The following is a 27368-nucleotide window of genomic DNA, read 5'->3' as shown; positions in this document are numbered from 1 at the left end:
ATTTAGCAAGGGTATCTAGATCAGTGGTCACCGAACAGTGGATCTCGATTCACCGGTAAATCTCGGAGCTTCTTAGAGTCGTTCTGAGGCTGGGGTAGGGGGCTGAGTGCCCACATGCATACATGCGCGCACCCCAGCCCAGCAGATCAGTCCATGTGGGAGGGAAGAGGTGGGGACTAAATCGAAGCCCCTGCAGTGAGGGACAGTGCCACAAAGGTAGGAGCAGGGGTAAGTTGTGTGGGGCCCCCAGCTAGGTGGGACTTACCTGATGGGGAGGCATATCCCCAAATAATTTTTCCTCCCTTTGCCTTGATCTGGCTGACCCTTCCCTCACCACAGACTTATCTGCTGGATGGGGGGAGATGGTGATGGTGCATGGTAGATCTTGGGTTGCTTTTAAATGCCAAAGGTGATCTCCTACTCAAAAAGATTGGAGACCACTGATCTAGATGAACACTCTCCTTGGAGAAAGTGTCATGGGAATTTAATGACTGCAAGTGACAACCTGTTTCATCATACAAAAGTGATGATTTGTAGCATCCCAGCATCCCCTAAATCTCAGGTTGGGGCAGCAGTTCAGTAATAAAGAATTGACCACAATATTTGCTAAAACAATGAAGTCATCTTCTATAGAACCTTGAATTTTCTTCTGATATCACCCATTTTACTTCTAACCAGAACAACTGCATTGAGATCACAGCCCAAGGAGGTACAGCTGAAGAAATAAACCATCAACAGTCATACTATTAGCAAGTAACTTTAGAGAGGGTACGGTTTGTCCCATTCTGTTTCTACTCAGCTGTACTGGTTGACAGAGTAGAGACTATTATAATTATTCTTCAGTTCACTCAGAGTGCCTATGAGCACCCTAACAGAGAACACATCTCACTTTTTAAATGGGATCCTGGCTAACTGTTGCAGAAATACACAGGGCAGAGTGAACCTACATTATTTTTTCTTCTCACTGCACTGCACTAGATGCATGTATGGGGCCAGATAAAATATGACTAGGGGCTTTTACTTAACTACTGACACTATACAGTTAATCAAAGTATAAGCCCCAGGAATGGCTTGAAGTACAGGAGGAAGAGAAGAAAAGAACAAAATTCAGATTACATGTTCCAAAAAAGCATTTATATGTTTTCTATATTTATAAAGATTGCAAGAGCATTCTAAAAAGGCATTCATGCTTCTTTAAAAATCCAAAACCATACTTTAACTCCTTTTCTCCAAATTGTGCCTCATATGTAGCAAGAAATACATATACATTGCTTGGTGTTTCAAAAACTCAAATGACAGTAGGCTGAATTACAACTTAAATGCATATTGGTAGAATGAGATGCTGATCCATTTGCACAGTAATGTGCTATTTTTAAGTCACGCATCATGGCATCTTCAAAGAGGCCAGTCATAATTATGATGGATTAGACTGCAGAGTCAGTCCTAGATGCAGTAATTGTTTCACAGATGCTGCTGATGCGACTTGAATTTCTAATAAATTATAGCTGGGAAAAAGTATGTGGAGCTACTAAGTGCTTTGGCTAAAATACGATTATTACCAGAAGATAGAAAAAACAAATGGTTATGTTTGAGAAAAGAGGCAGATTTCTTTTAAAGAAGTATGCTTCACCCCACAACAGTAGCGAAAAGACAACAGAGTGCACAGACCTTGTGGTGCCAACCAATTCTGTTTTGCAGAAGCACCTAAACTGTGCACATGATATACATTTGAGCTAGTATCATAAAGGTTATTACTGACTTCATATTACAAATACTTATAATGATTTCTAGCGTGGTTAAGCATCTTTTTTGATTTGTAATAAGATGAGACTTAGGGATATTGTGAACAACTGAGTTTAGACACAGAGAATCAAGACTTACGCAAAGTAACTCCCAATCGTACATGTATCTTAAAGAAAGGAAGTGTGGGACTTTTTAAATCAGTAAGCTAACACTAGACTACAAAGTACTGGATGATTAAATCCAGTTTTGGAATGTCTGTCACTATCTCCTTTTATGCTGAAGCTAATCAGAATCCAAAGGATTGGTTGACTTGTACTGTAAGGCTTTTGGGAAGCCTCTGAAGAAGGCATGTCTTTTTTGTCTTTACTAACGAAGAAATTGAATGGTTTTCAGGCCACACGATTATGAGATTCACTCCCAATGCATAGTCATGCTTTGTGAAGAGGTTTGCATGCACAGTTTGGAGACCGGACATGCTTTGCAAATAGTAAGGCTCTTGAAACATCAACGAGATGAGCAAGAGTTGTTAGAAAATTCTTAGATTTTTGGAAAACACTTTACTTTGTGTGATGAACCACAGTTCAGCCAACTATTGCTGATAAGCTTTCATGGCCATGGAGTGGGCTCCATCAGACAGATGCATTGTTTACATAAAAATTTTAAAAAGTAGTTTGACAACACAATGTTAATTGCTGTGTTTCATTTCATTTTATGTGAGGTTGGGAAACTGATTTAGAAGGTCACACATTCACCTTTTCTCTCTGTGAGCAGTGGGAAGCCAAGGTATCAAAAGTATGAGGTAACAGAATGGAAAGGGAGGGATTTCTGGTTAGAGTCAAATTCTGTTTCTTGACTCCTTTTAGAAAGAAAAGTAATTCTGTAGCATCCTGACTTCTAAATCAGAGTTCTGAACAGAAAGGGATTCCAAGTAATCTTGCATAGCACTAGCACTTCTGCCTACAGTAATTTTACATGACCCTGGGACTTATTTAAAGAGTGTTTCTGAATTCCATTACTTACTTGAGCTTAGTAAGACAGTAATATCCTGGCATGGAGTGCACCTAGAATAAATTAGGTATTCCTTGGTATCATATAAAAAATAGGGAAGGATAAATAACCCTGTTCTGTGCTATTGGAGGCAAATCTAGTGTGATATAAGAAATGTTCATGTATAATAGTGCCCTCTGTAGAGTGGTAATTTAACCACTTGTGATACTGAAACTTAGTAGTCCAAGCAGGTCTGAGCTGACAAGGAGAGCCCGTCATGCTCCCTTTCTGTGCAAATTAAAAGAAAAGATTGCAAAAGTCTGCATGAATTGAAACTGCACCTTTTTACCTCATACTTATGTGGTTCATTATCATTTGAGTTATTTACCTTCATTTCCCTGTGAGATACTCTCTCAGTCAGTCTCTCTTCTGTCACTTTCACTGTTTGTTAAGAACCATAAAAGCAAGAAAGAGAAAGTTATGGAAAAGATACTGGGGCTAGATCTTCTACAGATCTCTGTGAAAAGGATCAGATAGTTATTGAATGGAGTTAGCTTACCATACCTGTGCAATGTGTTTATGCAATAAGAAACCTTTTCATAAATAAAGATTATACAAGTGACAAGAATTTCCAAAGCATCTAGCTAGAATTGAAAATAAAGGGTACAGAAATTTGGGGCTTTTCTGCCCAATTAAAAATTATCGTTCTAAGGCAAATACATTGACTGCATATTTAAAAAATATTGTTTCAAAACAATTGGTGCCCTACAAATATATAGCATGGTTTTAATTTTTTTACCTTAAATAAATATATTATGGCAAATTCAGTACATGAAAGAGTGGCAATTTCAGTGGTTTATAGTGAGCTACTGTTTTGTTTTACATATGTGTATTGTGCTGAAAGTAAAATCTTTGAAACACTAACTTTGAATTACTTTTGTTGGACAGCTGAAGACTTAGAAAAGAAGGGGGTTTTCTTCTCTAATTGGGAAGCTTGGTGGCAATAATCCTTCAAGTCAGACAAGAGAGGCTTGGCACAGTATAATGAAACAACAGGATTAGCTCTAAGTCTGGGAACTAAAGTTTCTGCATGATTTTCTACCTTACCTGGAAGAACAATCATGACAGAAGCATTTAGACATACCACTCACAAGCAGCAATACTCTTTTAATAGATAAAAAGGGTTGTTAATGTTACGAAAGATTTATTGTTAAGATAAGCATCATTCTGTTTGATTGCTAAACTGGGAATGAGAAAATACTGTTTATTTTCGCATGCTCTTTTCACCCCATGTTTCTCTGAAATATGCCGTAGCAATCCATGAAAAGAGATGTTTTGGTTCTATACAGCCCAACACTAATGAACACTCAGAAATCCCTGGCTTTCTTTAAACAGCCAGAGACCCCTGTGAACCTCACATGCTGTATGTAAACAGGTTAGGATAGCAGATGGTGGAATACTGTATGTACTGTCAGTGATTTAACAATAGTAAACAAAAGTAAACTTAGATTCTTTTCCATCCTTTTTCCTCTTTCAGATACGCACAGAGGGCAGCCTTGTGGATGGCCCCGGAGCAGGCCAGATGGAACAGGATAGAACCAGCAATGTTGATGGCAGTAGATTGAGTCCATATCTAATACCACATCCTTCTCAAGTTTGCCAAGTGGAGCCTTTGTCAGTGAAGTTTCAGAATGGAAGTCCATTAGCAGAAAAGCCACATCTTGAAGTAAATGGGGACCATAAGTGGCTACTTTTTAAGAGCAGCTGTGGAATACCACATGTGAAGGGAAATCCAAATAATCGAGTCAGCCCTGACCTTCTACAGGAAAAGAGAATATATTCCAAGTATATGCAAAATGGTGGGATAAAACGCACTTTTAGTGAGCCTTCTCTTTATGGACTTCATCAGAGCAAGAAAATTAAACAGGATGAAGAAGTAAACGGAGAAAAAGATGAGCCAGGAGAAAACAATGAAAAACCAAGTGTCTCTGAATCCTGCAGTGAGAAGGAATCTTTGAGTTTTACAGAAAAAGAAAACGCAGCTTCAGATTTTATACAGTCTTCAAGATACAGCTATGGTGGTTCAGAAAATCCTTATGATCTTCAGCAGAATGAAAAGGAGAGGGAAAACATTAATTGCCACAACAGGGACATTGTCTTACTACTTAAGAACAAGGCAGTGCCAATGCCTAATGGTGCTACAGTTTCTGCCTCTTCCATGGAAAGCATGCATGATGAACTCCTGGAGAAAACACTGTCACAATATTGTCCAGATCATGTTTCCATTGCAATGCAGAAAAATACATCTCAAATAAATGCCATTACCAGTCAGGCTACTAATGAGTTGTCCTATGAGACGACACGTTCATCCCATACCTCAGGGCAGATCACCTCCCCACAGACCTCAAATTCTGAGCTGCCTCAAGTGCCAGCTGTAGTGGTTGCTGAGGTCTACAATACAGAAGACTCCAGTAAACCACGTGTATTGCCAGGTAGCTATTCATTTCAGAAACCAGAAGTACAGCTACAGCAACAAAATCCAGTCTGTGATACAGCCCAGGTTCCTGTACGGAACAGGACTGTTCATGGAAATATGGGGCAGGTACCCAGCCAGGATCTCTCTCCAAGTTCCAGCAGTAATCTGCAAGCTCAGGACAACACCCTGGAGGGGTTCCCAGAGCAAGCAGAAAAAAATGGTGCTTTGTTTAAACAAAACTCAATGTTTAATAATGATTCTTTCACTCCTCCTCCTGCTCCTATTCCTCCTCTTCCTTTTCCTGTTCCTCCTCCTCCTGATCCAGAAATGAAGAGAGCACTACCCACTGGGGTTACAGAAGGGTATAATCCCTATGACAATAGAAAGGCTGAAGCTCTTCCTAGGGAAGAGAAGTGCGAAGGGCAGCAGGAAGGACCGATGTCAGAAAGTCCTGGCCTTGCCCAGCAACAACCTAACCCTCAACAGAGGCTTCCTCAGAAGCCTCAGGTGACACAGCAGGATAGTAGTGAAAGCAATCTGGCAACTGCTATGATGGTATCATTCCAACAGTGCCCAGAAGACATGAACCCAACATCTGAATCTTGTGTCCAAGATTTGCAAGTGCGTGGAAGTGATGGAGAGTTGCAGCAACACTATCAGCGTTTCCTGGGACAAAGAGAACTTGAACCCTCTTCTCAGAAAGAAAAGGGCCAGGTGAAAGATCTTGTGCAACAGACAAAACATTATCCCAAACCAGGTTGGATAGAATTGATTTCCACCCATTTTCGCCATGGAGAGTCTCTACAGAAGCCCAGTGAGGCACTATTGAGGTCAGTTCTTCAGTTACGGTCAAATCCACCTGAATCAGCACACTCAAAGCAGTATACTGGGAGTCCTGATGCATTAAAAGTACCTTCAAGACAGTCCCACAGCCAGAAAATAATCCAACCTGAACAAATGCCTCTTCCATACAAAAGCGAGACAGCACAACTGCAACTTCTCCCTATGGCTGACCAGCGGCTTCAGTTCCAAAAGCGCTCGTCCCAACCACAGCTCACAAAGATGGATCCTCTGCCAAAATCCCACATGCAGCACCACCAGTCACAACAGCTTCATTTTCAGCCAAGACCAGAAGAAACTGAGCAGCCTTTGGGGTCTCACTTAAAACAGCAGCACTTGAATCCCCAGACATTGGAGAATGAGCAGTTCTTACATTCACATATTTTAAAGCAGATGCTGCAAAAACAGACGCAGCGCACACAACTGTCACGGAGTCCACAGCTAACTCCAAACCAGCAGCAGCAGCAAGCCTTGCAAATGAAGAATAAAGAACTGTCTCAAACTATTTCCCATTCCCAAAGCAACAGTGAACAGCAAATTGTTGGAACATCCTTTAGCCAGATTAAACTGGAAGAATGTTTTCATGCTGAGAATAAATATATGAAATCAACTGAGTTCCCACATACTAACTCCCAGCTGGGATTAGAGCAGGTACAAAATGTGAACAGTAAATCTTCCCTTTGTGATCAGATTTTAAAAACAAATGTTAATCCGCAGCATCCTTGCCCAAACAATGTGCACTTGACCTCAAAAAAGGAAGACACCATAAATGTTGAACACTTCGGTATAAGCAAAATGCAGGACTTGCAACATATGCAGTATTTTCCAAATAGTCTGACCCCAAAACAAGATGTGAATCATTGCTTTCAAGAACAAGAGCAACAGACTCAGCAGGCTTCAGTTAGACAACTACCACTCCAACACATACCAGGATATGGTGCTGGCCTGAATCAAGGTATGTCTAGCCAGCAAGCTACACAGATTCAGCAAAGGTACTTACCACATAGTCAGCAAACTCCCTCACACTCACAAGAGCAGAAAGGTTGTCACCTTCAGCCTCAACCCCATAAAGATTTTCAGAAGCATGCTGCTCTTCGGTGGCTTCTCTTACAAAAGCAGGAACAGCAAGGACAACAGCCACCCAAAACTGAATTAGGTCTCAGTGTGGTACGCAAGCCTATAAAAGTTGAGGCTGGCTCAAAGTCTAACATGGGCATGCGTCCATTAACTGGACAGCTGGAAAACAAAACATGGAAGAAAACAATTAAACAAGAGAATCAGCACTTTGGTTGTGAGAATGTGCAACAAAAGAGTATCATTGAGACAATGGAGCAGCAGGTAAAACAGTTTCAGGTCAAATCACTGTTCGATCACAAAGCTCTTACTATCAAATCACCTAAGCATGTGAAGGTTGAAACAGCAGGCCCTGTCACTATCCTATCAAGAACTACTAGTGCTGCAGAATTTGACAGTCAGACTCCAACCTTTGATCATCAAGCAAATCCTTCTGCTGAAAGAACCCCAACCAAAAGAACAGCTGGTACTGTTCTCAACAATTTTTTAGACTCACCTTCCAAGTTATTGGATACTCCTGTAAAAAATTTATTGGACACACCTGCCAAAACCCAATATGATTTCCCATCATGCAGTTGTGTTGGTAAGTGGTAAAAAATGTGCTAGAAGCACATTGTTAAATCAAGCTTACTATGTTTTCCTTTAAAGTTTTTTTTTTTTTTTTTTGAAAATGCCAGGAGTTAGTAAGAGTGTAAAACTGGGTTTTTCTTTCCAGCTAAACTAGTCCTGGCATTACAAATAGACCCCCTCTTCTCTGCATTGTTTATAAAGTGGTTATATATCTGGTTTTACATGTTACAGCCACTGTGGATAGCATATAAATATAATATTGGAGAATCCAGTGTATCCCTTTTTATCCATTCTCCTTGAGCTGTAGACATAAAATGAAAACATCTGATAAAGAGCAGGCAATGTCCTCATAATCTAATTTGATAAAATAGCATTTAAGTCAAGGTTGGCTATACTGTTGTTATGAAATGTGCCTGTGGGCCAAAACAGGATATCCTTACTTCATTTTTTCCTCAAATACCCAGTAAATTTACTAGGAGGTGAAGTAAAAGCTGGGTTAGAATGGATATTCCGATTTTGCCTGACTTGCACTGGAACTTTCTTCCTTTCCTACCTTCTATTAGCCTGTAATGGCTATGGTCAGGGGCAGCAGAATTGCAGTCCCTGTGCTACAGGAAGTGCAGATGCTGGCTCTTTACTACCCAAACAGTGCTGCAAAAGGAATATTCTGGAGGCAGACCAGTGGTTCACTCAGAGCAGGATTAGGCAGGGGTGGAATGGAGGAATGCAAGGGCCTTTTACACATTACACTGTGAGCCACACAAATGTTAATTGGCTTAGTGCTAGCTTGCAAGTCACACATGCAATTTGAGCAGCACATCTGTGGGGAGTGGCCACACCTTAATAAAACAGAAGCTCAGTTATATGGATTAAAAAATAATCCTGTCCTGGAGTGGCATAATGTTGAGACACATAACTAGTGCAGTAAGTGCCTTAAAGGTGGTAATGTGCAGACAATCCAGAAGTTAAGAGCTCCAGGAGCCACACAAAATTAACATATAACAAGGCCCTAAGAGTTGTGCCCATGTGTTATTCTGTGTGGTCTGCTGTACATTGTTTCCATTGAAACTGTGACTTCCCATGTTGCTCTTACAGTGGACTGGGCTAAGTTACCAGGCACATTTTGATCTCTTAGTTCTGGGGAAGCAACTCCCTACTACATTGGGTTGAGGCACAATGTTCAGTTCTTCAGTCTGCAGAAAACTCATGACTTTACTTGATTAAAGCCCAATGAGAATCTTGGTTTTCTTACTTAAAGTGGTTCTCCATAAATCTTTTTGTCTTTCTGAAATGTTTTAAGTCACCCCAGGACTAAACAGAGGAGGTGGTGCTTTACAAATAGTTCTTGAAGATTAGAAAACTGGAAGCTTCTTTCTTAATCCTCCTCCCTATTTGCTGAGAAACCAAGAGAAATGGAATTGAAAAAGCAAAACTTTGTATCTTCATTTTTAACTTGGATCACTAGCACTTGCAGAGTAGATATGCTTACCTTGCATATTCACACATGGATTTTTATAACCATTTCTTCAATGCATTTGGCACAGATAAGCTTTCCCTCAACATCTGGCATTCCTATCATGTTTCCCACTCTGATTTGTTGCCAATACAGCAACTGTGGAGACTGCTCTCCACTTATTGTTTCAATTCCTCAGTATTCACCCATGCAAAAGTAATGGAGCATGGTATCCATCTTCTTTTTTTCAGAGCAAACCCAGTGCTATAGCATAACATGGTAATATTTGTTGTTTTCCCCCACACCCATAATTGTTTGAAGGCATTTTTATGTTAATTTCCTGCGCCTTTATTTGTGCAGGTCCAAAGCATGTCTTTGTCCTATTTCCCAAAGCTACACAGACACCACCATCTGCTTACTCAGTTCATGATGCTACAGTAACAGAATGCACAGAATCAGCTTGCAGCCCCTGCCCAACTAGTTCATGTTGCCCATTTTTCTTGAACCCAACTCTTTTTAGTCACTAATGGAGTCAACTTCTTGTAAAATGTATTGTGTGTTGTGAATTAAGGTTTGGCTTTACTGATTAAAAGGCTAAATTGCTTACACCCAAATGTATAAGCAACTACTCTCAAGATACAAAGGTATTTAGAACAGCTATTTTGCAGAATATTGCCCAGCTACCTGTTCCTAATCAATCATGAAAAGCCTTGGGAAAAAATGTGTGTTGGGGGAGGAGACTGGGAGGCTATGTATAACTAGGAGCCATATTTTCAAGCCTGAGGTGCCTAAATTACATGTCTGTGCAAAAAAAAAAAAAAAATACTGTACGGCCCACTGGTACCAATATTGACCAGTGTTGTCAAGGAGGTCCTCCTCTTCTCTAAACATTAACAAGGAGTGGTAAATACTATTCAGTAACTTTTAAGATAATGCTGATATTAATTGCAGTATAGCTGCAAATATAACATTTGTGTTTGCGGAAGTACTACTGTTTGCAACAATTGTTTGCAAGAATGTAACCTAGTTTGGCATATATACTTATGCAAATACATACATCATTTTTTAGCATACATGTGCATATTTTGCCAGGATACCTTACACATTTGTGTGGGGAAATTTGACCTCACAAAGTCTAAATGTCTAATGTCTAGTTATGAGTAAGCTTTGCAATGTCATTTCTTAAATGAAATAATTAAAATTTAGAGGTTGTAACCTGCATTTTATTTTAAACAGAACAAATTATTGAAAAAGATGAAGGTCCTTTCTATACTCATCTAGGAGCCGGTCCTAATGTGGCAGCTATTAGAGAGATCATGGAAGAAAGGTAATTAGCACAAAGGCACAGGGCAGATTAACATTTATCCTTTTGTGTATGTCAGAATTTTTCCAGCCTTTGCACATAAAGAAGTAAACAATTGCAAATCAAGTAATTACTTGTAGGCTTAGCTACTCCAGTGTTGCCAACATTACGCGCTGTGCTATTCACCAGAGAGTCACAATATTTGACAAGGCTAATAGTCTGCTGGCTGGCACAGGCTGCCCACTTTGAGGCAGATGCCAGCAAACCCAAGCAGAAACAAGTATTCACCAGCCTGCCAAGCAAGAGTATTGGCAATGGCTACAAACCAGGCACAGACCTGGTGTTCCCAAGAGGTGTAAGTGTGCCAACATAGGAAAAAATGGAGTGGTAAGAGCACCAAAACCAAAACTGGGGTTTTTCATACATATGTATGAAAAAATGAATCCTGAGAGGAGTGTAGTGACATTAATAGGCAGCTTTGAACCTAAGAAAAAAATAAAATAAAAAATCAACAGACAATTCTGTAACAAAACATCTCCCTTCCACAAAGCATTGAACAAAGACAGAGTAATTCTACTTGGTAAAATAAATTACTGATCACAAAATACTACATGTTACTTGCATTTTCCAGATTACCAGCTAAGTGCTGACAAGATGCATATAATAATTCTATACAGATCTGTGCCATGTATATGATGAACGTATGATGGGAAAAACCTGTTTGCATCAGTACAATATTAAAGCTAAAGAACTCCATCGAACACATAGAAGTGTCCCCTTTAATGTGACTACTGCCATAGCACACATTACATAGCATGCATACATACTAAAACAGAAACTTTTAAAGGTATTTCTATACCAAATTCCCACTAAGATCAAGAACCACCCAAAAAGTTAGTAGGCAATAAAAATTGATTGCTTAAATATCTTTAAAAACATGGGCCTCCATGTCGCATCTGAGGTCCTTATTCTCCTCTCTCTCAGCTTTTAGTTAGCTCCTATTTGCGCAATTTGAAGTTTGCTTGAGTAAAAGACTTCTTGATTTGAACTTGAACTGTTGGGCCAGGTTGTGGCTGGCAGGTGCATGAGAGAGTGGCATAGTAGAAGACGCTTCTTCCTATATAGGGCTGGTCCCTTGCACCCCTGGGCAGTCCTAACAGGCATAGGTCACAAGGCTTACTCTTCACTGTGCAAGGAAGTACACGTTGAACCCCTTCACACACTCTTCACTGCGTCATTCCGGAGCTTTAATCCTACAATTCAGTCCTAGATACTTACACTTAATAGCTATGTCCAGGCAAGCACGCACGTGCAAGGGCGTGCATTTCCCATGGCACAGATAGCAGCAGTACATACTTGTTCCACTGCTTTTTGTCCCAGGGCATGCCTCTGCACATGTGCTCTGGCATGCAGCACATTGACCCAGGCTCCATTTATGGCAGCACACTGCTGCGTTCACACGCCGCTTTTAACAGCAGGGTTTTTTGACAAATTAAGTGCATGTGCACCACACATGGTTTGTGATGTCTCAAACAACTTTGAGGTGCCACAAACCACACGTGCATGCTCATCTGGATGCACCCATTGAGTTAATAAGTCATACATATGTGACTCACAGCATTTGAGGAAAAACTTTTAATTGTTTATTTATACACCTGTCCCGTCCCATCCCATCCTCCCCCCCACACACACACACACAGAGTTATAAATAAAGTGTGTTTGTGTGTGCTTTTGGGAACTTGATTTCAAGCTCTTAAAATTACAATCACTGACATGCAGGAGATTACTGACTTTAGATCCACCACTTTAAAATAGCTAAACTGGCTTTCAACAAACTTGGCTTGCTTTTTTATTTTTATTTAAGTTGAGGCTTTAAGATCTACAAAGCAAGCCAAGATTTACATTTCTAGCATAAGTCATATGTAAGCCACAACAAATTTCTTATGTGGAATTTCTTATAGGGAAAGTATATATTTTACTTCTATATTTGCTTACTTACTATACCATGCTCCAGGAATTTTGTTGACACTTTGCAAAGAAAATTGCCTTTAGGCTGAAAGCATGAAAAATACTAGCCCTTATTTGTAACTGTAGGAAAGAACTGAAAACTTATTGTATACGATATGCATAGTAAAGATGAAATGTGTTTCTGTAAAAAGTATACAAAAATTTGATTGCAATTCAGTTGAATAATTGATAGGAAAATTGTTATTTTTTTTAAGAATAAAAACCGCTTTGTACTTTGCTATTAAAGAACAGGTTTTATCTAGGCAAAAGTTACTTAATTTCCTTTAGCACATGTGTAGTACAGTGCAATTTTGATTTTAGTTGCACAATTTCCTGTAGTGTTATATGGTTGCACAGCTCCAAAGTACCACATCTAGAAATTGTTCTGTTCCCCTCTCCCATCCCATTCCATTGTAGATCAAAAAAATTGAATACAGACATTTGCACCTATTTGTATTGACTAAGATTTGAATGTATGAATAAGAGATAAAACAAGGTACTGGCAGCAGTGTTAACTTAGGTATACAGACCATGTGAACATTTTTGTTTACTGGTTGGACTATTACACATATAGTAGACTGTGTGACTGCTGCTCATTTACATCAAGATAAATGAAAATCAAACCAGCCTGTGTTCAGTCTCCAAAAACATATCATCAAAGACATCATTTCAGTGGTTTCTGTTATTCTGTTCTAGTAGAGAAATTGGGCATGATTCATGTTTAATTACAAAATGCAATAGGTAACAGCTCAGGAAGAGATGATATTCTAGACCAAAATTGCAGTTATCAGTATGTTTTTGGACTATGTTTAAGCCAGAGAGAAGTATAGAAAATGAATATAAAGCAACTTTTACAGGCCAACTATTCCATAACAACTTCACATTTATAAAATTATTACCCTACAATAAAAAAGTTTTAAGATGATTCAGAGATAGTTCAAATGCATTTTTTCAAAATGTAAAATGCAGCAAATTCATAACAGGAGATATCTGTAAGGTCTGAGAAATTTAGCACAACATGGATCTTTTTTGACCAATTAAATATATTTGCCCCTTTCATCTCATAGACACCTTATTGCACCAGTTTCAGATAAAAGCACTGCACTATGCATCCTTCTTGCTTAGAACTAATTGATTTACTACTTAAGAAATCACAAGTATGTTCAAAGTTTAAGTGGTCATGGAGAAGGCCACTCAGATTAATCTGATTATTGCATGTGTTTTCATTTGTTTAAGATTTGGACAGAAAGGTAAAGCTATAAGGATTGAGAGGGTCATCTATACTGGGAAAGAAGGCAAAAGTTCTCAGGGATGTCCTATTGCTAAATGGGTAAGAATAATGTCCTTTTAACCATTATAACCATTTAACCTTAATAATGATCTAGTTCAGTTTGATTATACATGGCATGTGTATTCATTTGAATTGAATTAGGAGAATTAAAATGGCAAAATACTGACAATACTTCAAGCTGCCTAGTTGCCCAGCTTCAGCTGATCTCTGTGAAATTCCACCTGCTTCAGCTCAGTTAGACGGCTATTAGAAGGTGTAAAATTTGGCCTAGCAGTATTGAAAACATGAGAAGGAAACTACTTTCTCTTATATTTAAGATTGGTAATATCAGACAATATCCATACTGCTTAAATATAGCATACAAGTATATAAATAGGTGCAATGGAACCACTGCAGTGTTTTGAAAATGCAGTCTGATTAACAACCACTAAAGTGCATCCTCTTAGTGAATGTTATTTGCCTTTGGTATGACCATTACTGAAAACTGTGAGTTGGATGGTAGAAGATAAGATAAGGATAAGTGGATATGTTGTTAATGAGAAACTTTTTTTGTGCCAGGGTCTTATGTTTTGCAGAAATGTCCGTAGTATTACGGGCACTGGGAAGCAGGTTCTTACTGCTTTGGGCAGCACTTATGACATCGTGGGTGGTGCCATAAAATTTACACACAATAAATAATAGAGACAAATACTGTCAGCAAACTAAGAGTCTGACCTCAGGCTTCTGGTTTTATCATCTCACTGACACAGTGAGAGTCAGGATTAGTAGTGAAATAGAGGGTTTGCTCCTCTGTAAAACTTTTCTAGTCTCTTGTACAAGAAAAAGGTTTAAGTTATACATAGAAATCCTAAAAGGGGCTTTTATTTAAGCACAGAAATCTACCGCCTGGACAGAAATAGTGTGTCCATCATCGTTCTCCTCCAGTCCCCTCCCCCAGCAATGCTTAGTTCTGCAATAAAACCTTAGGGAGACAGTTGTGCTGGGTCACAAAATGATCACATTATTCTGCAAATGTAGCATTGCATCTGGCCTGGTTTTTCCATGCCCTGTAGTCAAAATGGGTGCCTATAGACGTGCTTGTTAATGTTCTAATTGGAATACTCCAGCGTCACCTCAGCATCGCTTGTAGTAAACCATCCACGTTTAAAAACGGCTTCAGGGGCGCTTTCACTAAAGCTTGTTAAATGAATTTCATAAATAAAGCACTCCCATGGCCATTTTGAAATGTGGGGGGCTTAATACGTGTGACAGTGAGCCATTTAAATTAAAGTGGCTGTCTGGGAACTGCTCTAGTTAAATTGACACGCCCCACCCCACCCCCATCCCTGAGCACATGTGTAGGTAGTGTGCCTAATCAGAGTTCCCTCTGCTTTCAGGAAGCAGACAGAATTATCTTTGTCTATCAATGTATTACTCAATGGAAGCAAGAACCTGTGTGTCAGAAGTATCAAGCATGGTTGAGGAAAGGACAAATGGGCATTCATAACTTGTTACCATTAATGCTTAAATTTCACAGTCTCTTGCTCTTCACTAAGAAATACTTTGTTTGCTTTCTGGGGATTGCTATGCATGCAGGTAGTTCGTAGAAGTAGTGATGAAGAAAAGCTGCTTTGTTTGGTGCGGGAACGAGCTGGCCATACCTGTGAAACAGCAGTGATAGTGATCCTCATCCTGGTATGGGAGGGGATTCCTGTGAGCCTAGCAGATAAGTTGTATTCCGAACTCACCGACACTCTGCGGAAATATGGCACACTTACAAATCGGCGGTGTGCTCTCAACGAAGAGTAAGTAAAGCGAATCATATTATCTTTTCCTTTGGGGGTATTATTGAGCTGTAGCCAAACAAATGCCAGTCCCACTTATAGCTTGGATCTGATTGTGAACTCACTGGTTTTACACTGGTGTCAATCTTAACTCTCTGTGGTTTTGCTTTTGATTTAGACTGATGAAATTAGAACAGTGCTCATAAAATCATAAGAAAATAATAAGTGCAACACTGGATCAGACCCGTGGTCAATCTAGCCCAGTATTCTGCCTCCAACAGTGGCAGAAATAGATGCTATACTGGGAGAGCATTGAACTAGATCTGTCCACTATTCAGTACCCTCCGTGGGATGCACCGTTTATTGTTTGAGATGTCAGTGAAAATATCTCCCAACCTTCTGTTCAACAGCCATTAACAGATCTATCATCTGTTAATTTATCCTATCCCTTTTTGAACCTGGCTATGCTATCTGCCTCCACCACCTCCTTTTGTAACGATCCCATAAATTAACTATGTTGCATAAGAAAGTGTTAGTTTTATAATTGTCACCTACTGATTTCAGCAGTGCCCCCTAATTCTAGTATTCTGGAACTTGGCGAACAACAATTCCCTTGGTCCACACCCTTCATGGTTTTATAGACCTTTATCATATTCCCCACCCCACCCCACCTTCCTGGCCACCTTTTCCTTTTCAGATGGAAGAGTCCTAGCCTTTTTAGTCTCTTCTGGTATGGCAACTGTTCCAGGCCACTGATCAATTTGGTTGCCTTTCTCTGTACCTTTTCTAATTCTACTACATCTTTTTGATATGTGGGGAGCAGAACTGCACGTGGTATACCATGGACATGTATAATGGCATGATGATGTTCTCTGTTTTATTTTCATTTCCCTTCTTAATGATGCCCAACATTGTATTGACTTTTTGGTCACTGCTGCACATTGAGCTGACATTTTTATAGAATTGTCTACAATGACTCCAAGGTTTCTGTCCCAAATCATAACAGCTAGTTCAGAACCTGGCGTTGTCTGCAATTGTGTACAATTCAGAGGGGATTGTAGCTGCCTCTGTGTAACAGAGATCAGAATTTGACTTGTGAGTATCTAGCTGTGTATAGTGTGTCAAATTCTGTTTGAGTCGCATCCTGTTTATCCAAAAGAACTGGATCAAATGTTTGTTAGGGGAGATAGACATAAAAGCAGAATTCTTGTCCAGGAGCTGCAAAATGTTGTGAATGTGCATCATTCATAAAAATAACCAATTGAGGTTACGCGTCAAGGCTGGGAAAAACTTCTGTGAAGAACACACTATTTCTGAAAGCTTGGAAGCACACTGAGCTTGGCAAATTAAGCTTCAGTAAAGTCAATCACACCATCTTCCTATACTCATTATTACGAAGTATTCCACAATAAAAGGTATTTAAAATATAAGCTGTCAGATCTAGGCTGATGGAAGTGGATGCTACTGCCCTGAAAACAGAATTAGCAGTGTGATTCCTATGTAACATTAAACTGTGTGACTACAGCTCTATATATCCATTGGTCATTTGCATATTAGCACTGCCCTGCCAGCTCCATCTTAATCAACATTCATTTAAAAAAAAAATTCTTCTCCCCACTCCACATAAAGAAAAACATTAGCAACTTGAGCACAAAGTCTCTCAACATCTCTTTGCACTTTGCAGCCAACAGAACTTTTGATAGTCTTCACTATTAAAATATGTAATGATTTTTAGAACTTTTTATTTAATAAAACTAGTTTACATCTAAGGAAATTGCATCACTCACAATCCTTCCCTCTGTGATGACAAAATAAGAACTCCATTCAAAACACAATGGACTGTATTGTGTGTTATCTATTCCTAGTAACCCAGGGATGGCTTTGTTTCATAAAATAACCACTGAAGCCCTAGCCCAGGGAGCAAAGAGCAGTGTCTTGTTTTGTTTTTTTTAATATTATTTTCCCAGGAAAATGTAGAGGGTATTTGCTCTACAAAGCTTCATCCTTACAGAGTTATATCCTAGGCCAGGGTATTCAGACACAAAGACAAAAGGTAGCAGAATTTATGCACTGATGATGGGCAAACAAGAAGTGTCTGTTAAGGAGAACTCTTTGTCCCCTTTCACAGGCACATGCACACCACACACAACCATAGGGACCATAGAAGACTGATGAATTAACTTGTCAAATAGAAACAGAATGGCACGTGCATTTACAGCTTACACAACTCCACAACAACGCGGCCAACAAGAGTCAAGTGGTGACTCAGTTCCATTAATTTACCACAGAGGTGCTCAGTCTCTGGCCCTCAACCTCTAGGCTCCCCCACAGGTTGGAAAATTTGAAGGCAGAGGAGCAGTGGCAGTTAGTACTGCCACCCTTCCCCACTGCCAAGTCCTGTAGGGCTGGGCCATCTCCCCTCTCTCCCATGGATCTGGATAAGGGCCAAGTCACACCCCCTCCCCCAATGCAATTGGGGCCAGGTTGACCCCCACACTCCTTAAACAACTGGATTGGGTCCCGCCACTAGCCGGACCTGGCTTATGGACAGCACTACCCTTCTTTTGCACGACGGACTGATAATACATACCTGATATTTTTTCCCCAAAACCTGCTATTCGTAACAATCATTTCCCTCAACAACTGCCCTTCTACTTTGGCCCTTCTAGCTTATTCAGGACATGACCTGATATGTGGACAGAAAGTCACTGCTCCACTTATTTGGGGAGGGAGGATGGGACTGAAGCCCATATTTTCAGAAAAGCTACATTTCCCATTTAAACATCCTCCAAGTTCCTGTTTACTTTGGAGCTGGAATCTTTCCTAGTGGGAAAAAAGTCCACTGATTTTCCAAAAACTATCATCTGCACATTCTAAAGATAAAAACTATATTTAGGCATGGTTTGTTCAATTTAATTTTTTTCTAGCATTGATTTTACTTGAAATAACCATTTTGTGGAGCTACAGTAAGTGAATTTAATTATATTTCTGGAAACTACAGAATTTGGGACAGTTCCTATTCTGCATAAACATAAACTTTACAAGTACTAAATAGAACTTCTGGTAGCATTTTTGTCTCTACACCAAATTTTGATGCATTTTGCACTAGTAATGGATTTGGATTCATACCCAATACTGATGCTGAGAAAAAATACTAAGGTAATTTCCACAACCAGATCAAAGTTGTCACAATATCCAGTATCTTATACACTAATCCCAGTGTCCTGGCCAACAATTTCTCTCTCAGTAATAGGCTTCAGCATCAAGTCTGCATATAAACACTTGTCAAGTGCTTATATGGCTGCTCTGTTTTTCCTGGCAAATAGCTTTTCAGTATCTAACTTGTCACTTGATAAAATACTTGAGATAACACCTTTTTTGGTAGTTTTTTATATGAAGGTGTGAGCAAAGCTAAGATTTTACACTTTTGTAAGAAAATCTACAGTTCTTATTTTGTATTCATGAAATACAGGATTATACATTTTGATGAATGTATCTGCTTTTAAATGTATAGCTTTCCTTTGAGTGTCAATTTTTATTGACACAGTAGGTCTTGGTTTGATGACTCTTGACAAAATTTGGGCAGAAGTTTGATATGTGTTGCAATATTTTCATATGCACTGACTGCTACCAAGAGACAACCCACGTGCTGTTGATAGCTATATAAACGGTTCTCTTATTTCCTAGACGGACGTGTGCATGTCAAGGGCTGGACCCTGAATCTTGTGGTGCTTCTTTTTCCTTTGGTTGCTCCTGGAGTATGTATTACAATGGATGTAAATTTGCCAGAAGCAAGATTCCAAGAAAGTTTAAACTTATAGGGGATGATCCAAAAGAGGTTGGTGTTTGTTTTAAAATGAAGTTTGCCTCATTTTATGAAATATTCTTTGGCTTAAAATTTATTGACTGCCAAAACACTGGTAACTATAAGGCATGAAACCATTTTTGCAGGCTTCCAAAAGGAATGAGTAGTGTGAACAGCTGTGGTTATATTAAGCACACAGGCAAGCATTCTACATGCAGGTACTCCAGGGGCAGTTCAGGGGGTTTACCAAGTAAAGATATAAGATATCTTGCAGCTCAGAGCTTCAGTAAACTGCACAAAAATACTATGACCAAGCTTTGAGGTACAGTAAGAGGGAGAGGAGGACTGGTAGGGTCATTTTCTTCACAATGATGCCTCACTGCCAGCTTCCAGCATGACTTCCAAGCTGCAATATGTTTTTGACCCCAGAATTACACGCAAACTGCAAAGATCATATTAGAAAGGACAGCAGCCACACCTGTAGGTGAGGCACAAGCTGTTCTTGAGGTTCTGACTTTGGTGCTCCAGTACTCATGCACTGCCTTTTTATGGAAGGTTCTGCTTGCCTGATGTCATTTTTGGCATGCAGGAGAGCAGATCAGGACCCTAGATTCCTGCATGTCTACTGGCAGTGGGTCAGAATATGCCAAAAGTTGAGAATGTATTTAGCATGTCATGTAGTCAGTGAATTATGCAATCGGAGACCTGGTTAAATATTTTTTAGTTTTTATAATTTGGTGAAAAAGGCAAAGATCTTGGTAACATTTTTGATGGGGAACCGATTTTTTTATACCAGCTCTTTAAAGGCATAAACCATTTTACCATACAGTATATCTAGTATGCCTCATATGGACTGGAGTTATACTAATACATTTAATATTAAAAAATCAGACATTATAATATTTTTCCCTTTTTTTCCTATCAATTATAAAATATCTGTGCTTGATAACACTGCAACATAGGCATAGCACAATGCACATCTCTGCCAAGATATTCATGAACAAGGGTTTAAAGTAGCAGCATTTTATGAGTTGCAATTCAGACTGAAAATGAAAGCAATAGGATGGTTCTGGGTTCTGACAGCAACCAGAGAAGGGACACAGTAAAATGTTTTTGGCATAGTTTCACACTTTAATCCTGGGTTCCTGTGAACCCCTAGAACTTGTGACTAGAAAATGAAAAATGTTAACAAAACTTGTGCCTACCAAGATTGGGTTTTTAATTATATTTCATATTTTGACATGAGGATATGAACTCCTAAAGATTATTATATTTTTGTTACATCACCAATGCTGCAGTTTTTGATACATTTGAAATGAAGCCCTTATTTTTAATTTAAGAAACAAGGTTCTAAAATTAAGATTCTGAGCATGAAGAAATAGTGGAGCAACTTTAAAATGACTAAAGCACTTCATGTTTTTAAGAGCCTTTAATTTTGAAAGATTGTACCTCTACCTAAAAAAACCAAAAGAACCATAAGTAGTCATCCATAATCCCCAATTGCTTTGCATTAGACACACCCACACATCTCAGTTGCTTAAAAACTGGTGACTTTTCAAAATCTTGAGTATTCTAATAATTTAAAATTACTGCATAGAGAGATAATTGAAATATGTTGAAGTGTTATAATCTCAGTATGTAAAACTCTCAAATTAGATTATTTTCCTCTTTTTTCTACAGGTTTTCAAAGGGTGCGTCTACACATATGCTTTGAAGCGCAGTAGCCTGTTTTACTGTGCATTCGAGTGTCATGGCAAGAACCATGCTAATATGCTGGTGTGCAGTAAAATTAGGATACTGTGCATTAAGCCTAATTTTGCTCCTGTGCGCTTTTGCTACTGCGCATTAGGGCAATCTACTGTGCATTTAGTTAGTACCTCACATTAGAAGTACTAAATGTAATGCGCTGTAGCAAAAGCACATTAAATGTTATGTGTAGATGCACCCAAAGAAGACTTTCAAGGGTATCCCCCCCATTTCCACCCCCATAGTTGTAATAGCTAGATTTATCAAGATTGGATTCAACTTGTCCCATACTAGGACACATGATTTATCTAAATATTAATTGAATCATGGTTATAGTATACGATGCCTTCTTCTAAGGATCATGGGCCTATGACACGTATTACTTTTATAGCACTATATACACCCTTGTAGCGCTACCAGAAAACTAGCACCCGTATGTTCAGGTTGTTTGTAGTGCAGTAATAATGGATCCACCACAAAAAAAAAAAGTAGTGACATTTTGTAGCAGTGCATGTAACCTGTGGATAGTCTATATGTGGCACTACAGGAGGCCTCTTGGACCCCCAGCATGCCATATTACTCCATTCTTTCTCTTGCCTATCCTTGAGCAGTTGATCCTCCCACAGGTGGCACAGCTCTTTACTACAGTGGCTCTGCAGTTGATGTACTTGTAGCATTTCAAATGAATGCGTTTGTTCAGGGCCTTACAGAAGTGCATTTTTTCTGGAGTTGTGTTGTACTTTTTAAGGAAATGGAGGGATCAATATGCTTGAGAGCAAATTCACAATGGTTGTTCTCAAGCAAAAGTTGCATCTATCTAAACATTTACACTTACATTTAAAATAATTTCTATGGTATCTTAGATCTTACTAGCCTTTAAAAACTGTAGCTGTCATGCATATTAATATAGACAGTTAGTTGTTAATACTTAAATTATTTCATCTGATAACAGGAAGAAAAACTGGAGTCCAATTTACAAAACCTGTCAACACTGATGGCACCTACCTATAAGAAACTCGCACCTGATGCATACAACAACCAGGTAGGTTGAAAAGAGTTGATAGTCACTAGAATAATCCAGTCTTCACTTCACTTTACCAATGTGTTATCTTTATTACCAGAAATTGTATGTAGTTTATCCTCTGGTATTGCATTAAATTTTGCTCACTCAAAAAACCTGGAACTATGGATTTAATTGAAAAAGCTTCCATGAATAACACCAATGGAATTCAACCTTCCAGGAAAGCTAAATGTTGCACCTGTCTAAATACAAGGCTGAGCAGTTAACACGAACAAAGTCTGTGCTAACTGGTCTGCACTGTGTTTATACATCACACTCTCCAGTTACCTCTGCCTCCAGCAGGTTGGAGAGTGCAGGGGAGAGGCATGCTCCAGTGCCTGGACATTTTCTCTGCCTCTATGACTGAAAGTTTCTTTAAAGCTCTTGAATTTAGCATTATTCACTGGTTAAACCAGTAGGTCTTTATGTTAATGATTGCTGCAGTGACTGCTAGGGGAGGCCAAATTAGTGGCACATCTCTGAAGAATGAGAAATAGAAAGCAACAACTGTATTCTTGTGGTAGAATCCCAAAATAGCACCAGGTTTCTGCTTAATACTTGAAATGACAAGTGAATTTAATATTCATGAAAGTAACCATTCCAGAGAAGTTTTCAAGAGAGAGCCTGTTGTTTAAGCACTTTTATGCACAAATTGTGCATTGACGTTTTTATATCATCTTTAATTTAATTTGCACAACTGCTAGTACATGTAAAGCTAATTTTGCCATGTGACTGTGAGTAGGCATCTTTTGACCTACAAATACTTTATTATTCCATTACAACATCTCTTCAGATATATGCATCAAGTTTTCATGCAATACCACTTCTAAATGTATCTGGTCTCCCAAATCTATTAACATCACTTCAGACTAAAGACCAGATCTTATTCCACCTATTAGGCATGTATGTGGAATGAGGCATCTAAATGAAATTTTATTCCAACGTGTTTAAGTCCCTGAAAATCCATTAGTTCATCTACTTTTGTAATACAGTCATCCCATCCTTAAGACTGTGGTACAGAAGAGCAGTGAGGAGGAGGAGAAACCACCTACTTTACGTATTAAGTGTTTTCAGGGACTTGAGCAGGGAGGAGTAAGATCTCACCCACTTTTTGTAGTGTTACAGTGGTTTACATAGCACTACAAATATAATATCTGTTCATAGCTTTAATCAGCTAATATTTGAAGGGCTATTATAAAGGAACTTATGACTCTGGACTCACTAATGGTGGTCTTCTCTCCAAGTAGCTGAAGGCTGAAGGCATTCTTCAAAAGAAGAAAAAGAAAGAATGGTTTTGACAGAACAATACAAATAATTATTTTTGTGCTGTTTTTCTTTTCTAACGGATGATTTCATAAGGACCATTATTCATTGTTTATATAAGATACTGGCATTTTACAAATTTCAATTCTTTATATAACTAATAAAAAGTTCAAGCTCATTCACTTTCAAGCATTTTATGTAAATTTAAGTCTCATTCCTCCTTGTTTTCTCCAGACAGGTTTTCTAAACAGGGAACTCAATTCTAAATGCCTTTGAATCTTGAAAATACTTTCAGTTTTCTAGTTCTGCTCTAATACAGAACTTCCATTGCATTTTTGGTACTAAATCAATACCAGGAAGTCCTGTTTTCCAGCTTGGATTCAGCAGAAATTCTGCAAGAACATATTCTGGAACTTCAGCATCGTTGTATATGACTCTGGCCCCTTGCTCCTAACCTAACTGTAATGAGGATTTGAATCTAAACACTCTCTCTTATTTCATTTTGTACAAGTTCAAATCTCTCAAATTTTGCATTGATTTTAAGGTCTGATTGAAATAAATACTTCAAATTTTAAAAGAAGTCAAGGTTTTCATGGCATTGAAACAAAACCTATAAACCCTCTAATTTCACAATATTTTAATGGACCCAGTTGTGAGTAAACTTAGTTTCCTCGCATTATAGTTGAAAGGTTTAGAGGGCTTGGTAAAATGTATAAATACAGTTCCATTTCTGACTTTCTAATAAGACATAAAACCAAAAATGGCATATAGTTGCAGAGTAAACCTATCATAAAGCTCCATAGTGAGTAGACAGAAAAATACTGTGCTGATTGTCAGTTACCTATTTTTTTTAATACAAATATGTCTAAAGCCAGGAGTAAGCCCAGAAACTGCTTTCAAAGAGTCAGATAACACCAACATTTTCCATGCAGCTCCTTTAACATCAGTTCTCCAAAGAACTGCAATCTTCCTAAATAACCGATGTTTCAGTTTTAGAACTTTTAGCATGACAGATACTGTATTTTACTATAAAAAAAAAAGACACTGGCCAATGTAAAAAAAAAAGCAAAATGAATCTTTAAGGAGAAATATTATCAGCTAAATACACAGTGCAGAATTATGGAACAGTAACAATGAAAGACAATATGGAACTGAGTAAAAAGGAACACAATGAGAGCAGATATTTTGCCAACACTTCTATTGCCATAAAGTACCAGTAATTGCTTAGTTTTGTTCACTTTAAAATCTATACTCTGCCAAGGCTAGACGTGTTAGAAAACTAACACGCTCCTTATCAATAAACTATTCAGCCTTAATTCCGTGTAATGGGATATTCAGATAAGTTTCGACATCTGTTTCCAGATTGAGTATGAACACAGAGCACCAGAGTGCCGTCTGGGTTTAAAAGAAGGTCGTCCATTCTCAGGGGTCACTGCCTGCCTGGATTTTTGTGCTCATGCTCACAGAGATTTGCACAATATGCAGAATGGAAGTACACTGGTAAGTCAGCAACACATATGGCCACCTTCGTTTCAGTGGTAATTTTTTACAGAAGTGGAATGAAATCTGTTTATCTTAAGATTGCGTATAATAAGGACTGCTAAGAGGAAAAACCATTTAGCAGTAGCTGGATTTGGAACTTGCAACCCCCTGCACTAGGACTGTCCAACTGGCAACCCGTGAAGTATTAATGGGTAGTCCCTAGGCTCCTATCTTCCTGCTGCCTCCATTATTGCTCCAGCTGCCATTACAGCTGGTATCTCTTGGCTTCTCCTTCCTCGCTCAGCTTTTCCTTTCTGCTTCTACCTAAGGTGGCAGGCTGGCAAAGCCCATGGAGCCAGGGGAGCCTGTGGTGTGCTGCTGTGTAGTGCAGGGAAGCTGATGGGGGCTGCCTGTGTGCATGGTGTAGAGAGGGGCACTGCCAGCATGCACAGTGCAGTGCTGCCCACGCAGTTCAACAGTGCATGTGGGGAGTGCAGCCCCAGGAGCCCATGGTTATACTCATGCAGCAGCTGGGGCCTGTAGCCTCCATGGCCTGCAACCCTCTGGTGCAGCCCACCCAGCTCTCAGTCCCTAGCCACTCAGAAGTTGGACAGCCCTGCCCTGCTCGATTATTCATGAGACTTTCATGAAAGGTTTTATAAGAACTGGTCAGAAAACTTCATTTTGGCTAATGAAGAGGGGGTTTCGTGGGTTCTCTCTGCTGCAGACTGTCAGTCTAAATATAATTGAAAAGAAAAAAAAGCTCTGCTTTTCTGTAATTTAAAGTGACTACACTAGCAACTGCCAGTAAACACAGTACTCACTGTTATCCAAATAGAATATCCAGCTAATTTATATTGTCCAAATGTAATATTTTTATGGATAATAGAACGAATACCAATAGTCTGACTTATCTCCTTTCCATTGTACCTCCAAACCAAAGATTTGCTAATTAAGTCATATTCCTATAGTACTTGGTTTTTATTAGCCCTTCGTATCTTCCCCCCAAAAAAGATAATGCCAACACCTCTTATAGTTTAGATAAAGATAACAAGGTGGGTGTATTATGATGGCCAGTGGTCATTTCCTTGAATCTTTACACTGTTTTAGCATCTCACAGAAGAATGATTCATTCCTGAACAAGATCCTACAATTTGCTATACTGTTATTCTCCTCTTAGAATTTTTTGATTCTTTGGGAAAGGATATGGAATATCATGGAAATGCTTTTTATCCTACACTTCCACTGTGAAGTTGCCCTAAGAACCTTCTGCCAGCTGAAGGGTTCCAGGGATTCTAGCGTTTCAGGTCCCTATCAGTGGATCTGTTGGTCATATGATTTAATTTACTTCTGGAAACACTTGGCTATCCAGCTTTCTTGGAAGAGAATGGAATGTGAGGAAAATACACGTTTTATACTTATATTGTGTATTAATGTTACCAAATATGAAATAGGAAAAACAGAAGTTGCAGACTTGAAGTTGAAAAGAAGTTTAAAGTTTACAACCAACTTGGAAAAAGAGAACTAAAATTCCATTTAAACATACACTGGATGCTCCATTTGGCATTACATCTGTTACATTGCGAGCATTAGATCTTACCAGCCAGCACATGCCATTATACAGCTATCTGTGCAGACAGTATGAAGTGAAACATGAAGTACAGAGTTCATGTTCTCTTTCCTTACTTTGATGCTGCTTCTAATAGTTTTTCTGTCCTACCTTCCTGACAGGTATGCACACTAACTAGAGAAGACAATCGTGTAATTGGCCAAACTCCAGAAGATGAGCAGCTGCATGTACTCCCATTATACAAAGTCTCTGATATAGACGAGTTTGGAAGCACCGAGGGCCAGGAGGAAAAAAAGAGGAATGGCAGCATCCAAGTCCTCAACTCCTTTCGGAGGAAAGTGAGGATGCTGGCAGAGCCTGTTAAGACATGCCGGCAGAAGAAGCTAGAAGCCAAGAAAGCAGCAGCAGAAAAGCTTTCCTCGTTGGAAAATGGCTCTAACAAAACTGAAAGAGACAAGTCTTCTGCTGCACGCCACAAACAAGCCAATTTGGAGGCTGCTAGTCAAGCAAAACAGCTAGCAGGTAAATTAAATAAATCGTATATTAGTATACCAATTATTAATATTTGTCATCGTCTATAGAAATGAAAAGTATTTATGAAATAAACCTTGAAAAAACCTGGAAGTCTTAGTACATGGAGCATTTTCATGGGAAAAACAAACATAGTTATTGAATTTTAAATGATTACTGTCTATTTTAGTGTATTAGAAAGCCAAGTTATGGTGCTTGAATCACAAAGAAACTATTTGTAAATACATAGAAAACTGGAGCTGATTCAAAAAATCTAGCTTTCATCCTGCAGAAAATTTTAAGGTTTTAGAAAGTGGGTCACCCAAATTGGGGCAAAGAGTATTTAAAAAAAGGCTTGAAATTTTTCATAAGTCTAAAAAGATTACCTTCAAATGAACTAACTAAGGGTTTGGGGGGGGGGGGGG

The 27368-nt window shown here is 39.0% G+C and overlaps 1 protein-coding gene across 2 annotated transcripts in view; it reads left to right on the top strand.

The window, feature by feature from the left end:
• Positions 1–27368, top strand: part of TET2 (tet methylcytosine dioxygenase 2) — a 51673-nt gene that overhangs the window by 19525 nt on the left and 4780 nt on the right. Inside the window, exons 3-10 of one of the 2 annotated variants that reach the window (XM_019534153.1) lie at positions 4268–7703; positions 10380–10470; positions 13690–13783; positions 15320–15528; positions 19195–19345; positions 22011–22100; positions 24744–24881; positions 26595–26955. In XM_019534153.1, the coding sequence (XP_019389698.1) occupies positions 4313–7703; positions 10380–10470; positions 13690–13783; positions 15320–15528; positions 19195–19345; positions 22011–22100; positions 24744–24881; positions 26595–26955 (4525 nt within the window). In that variant the 5' untranslated portion in view covers positions 4268–4312. The remainder of the gene's footprint in view (positions 1–4267; positions 7704–10379; positions 10471–13689; positions 13784–15319; positions 15529–19194; positions 19346–22010; positions 22101–24743; positions 24882–26594; positions 26956–27368) is intronic. The other variant, XM_019534154.1, reaches the window with a different exon arrangement.

The sequence above is a fragment of the Crocodylus porosus genome, unplaced genomic scaffold (genome assembly GCF_001723895.1).
Source record: "Crocodylus porosus isolate Cpor-Errol unplaced genomic scaffold, CroPor_comp1, whole genome shotgun sequence".
Taxonomy (NCBI): domain Eukaryota; kingdom Metazoa; phylum Chordata; order Crocodylia; family Crocodylidae; genus Crocodylus; species Crocodylus porosus.
Note: the sequence above shows the minus strand (reverse complement) of the source record. Positions and strands in the feature narration are given on the sequence as shown.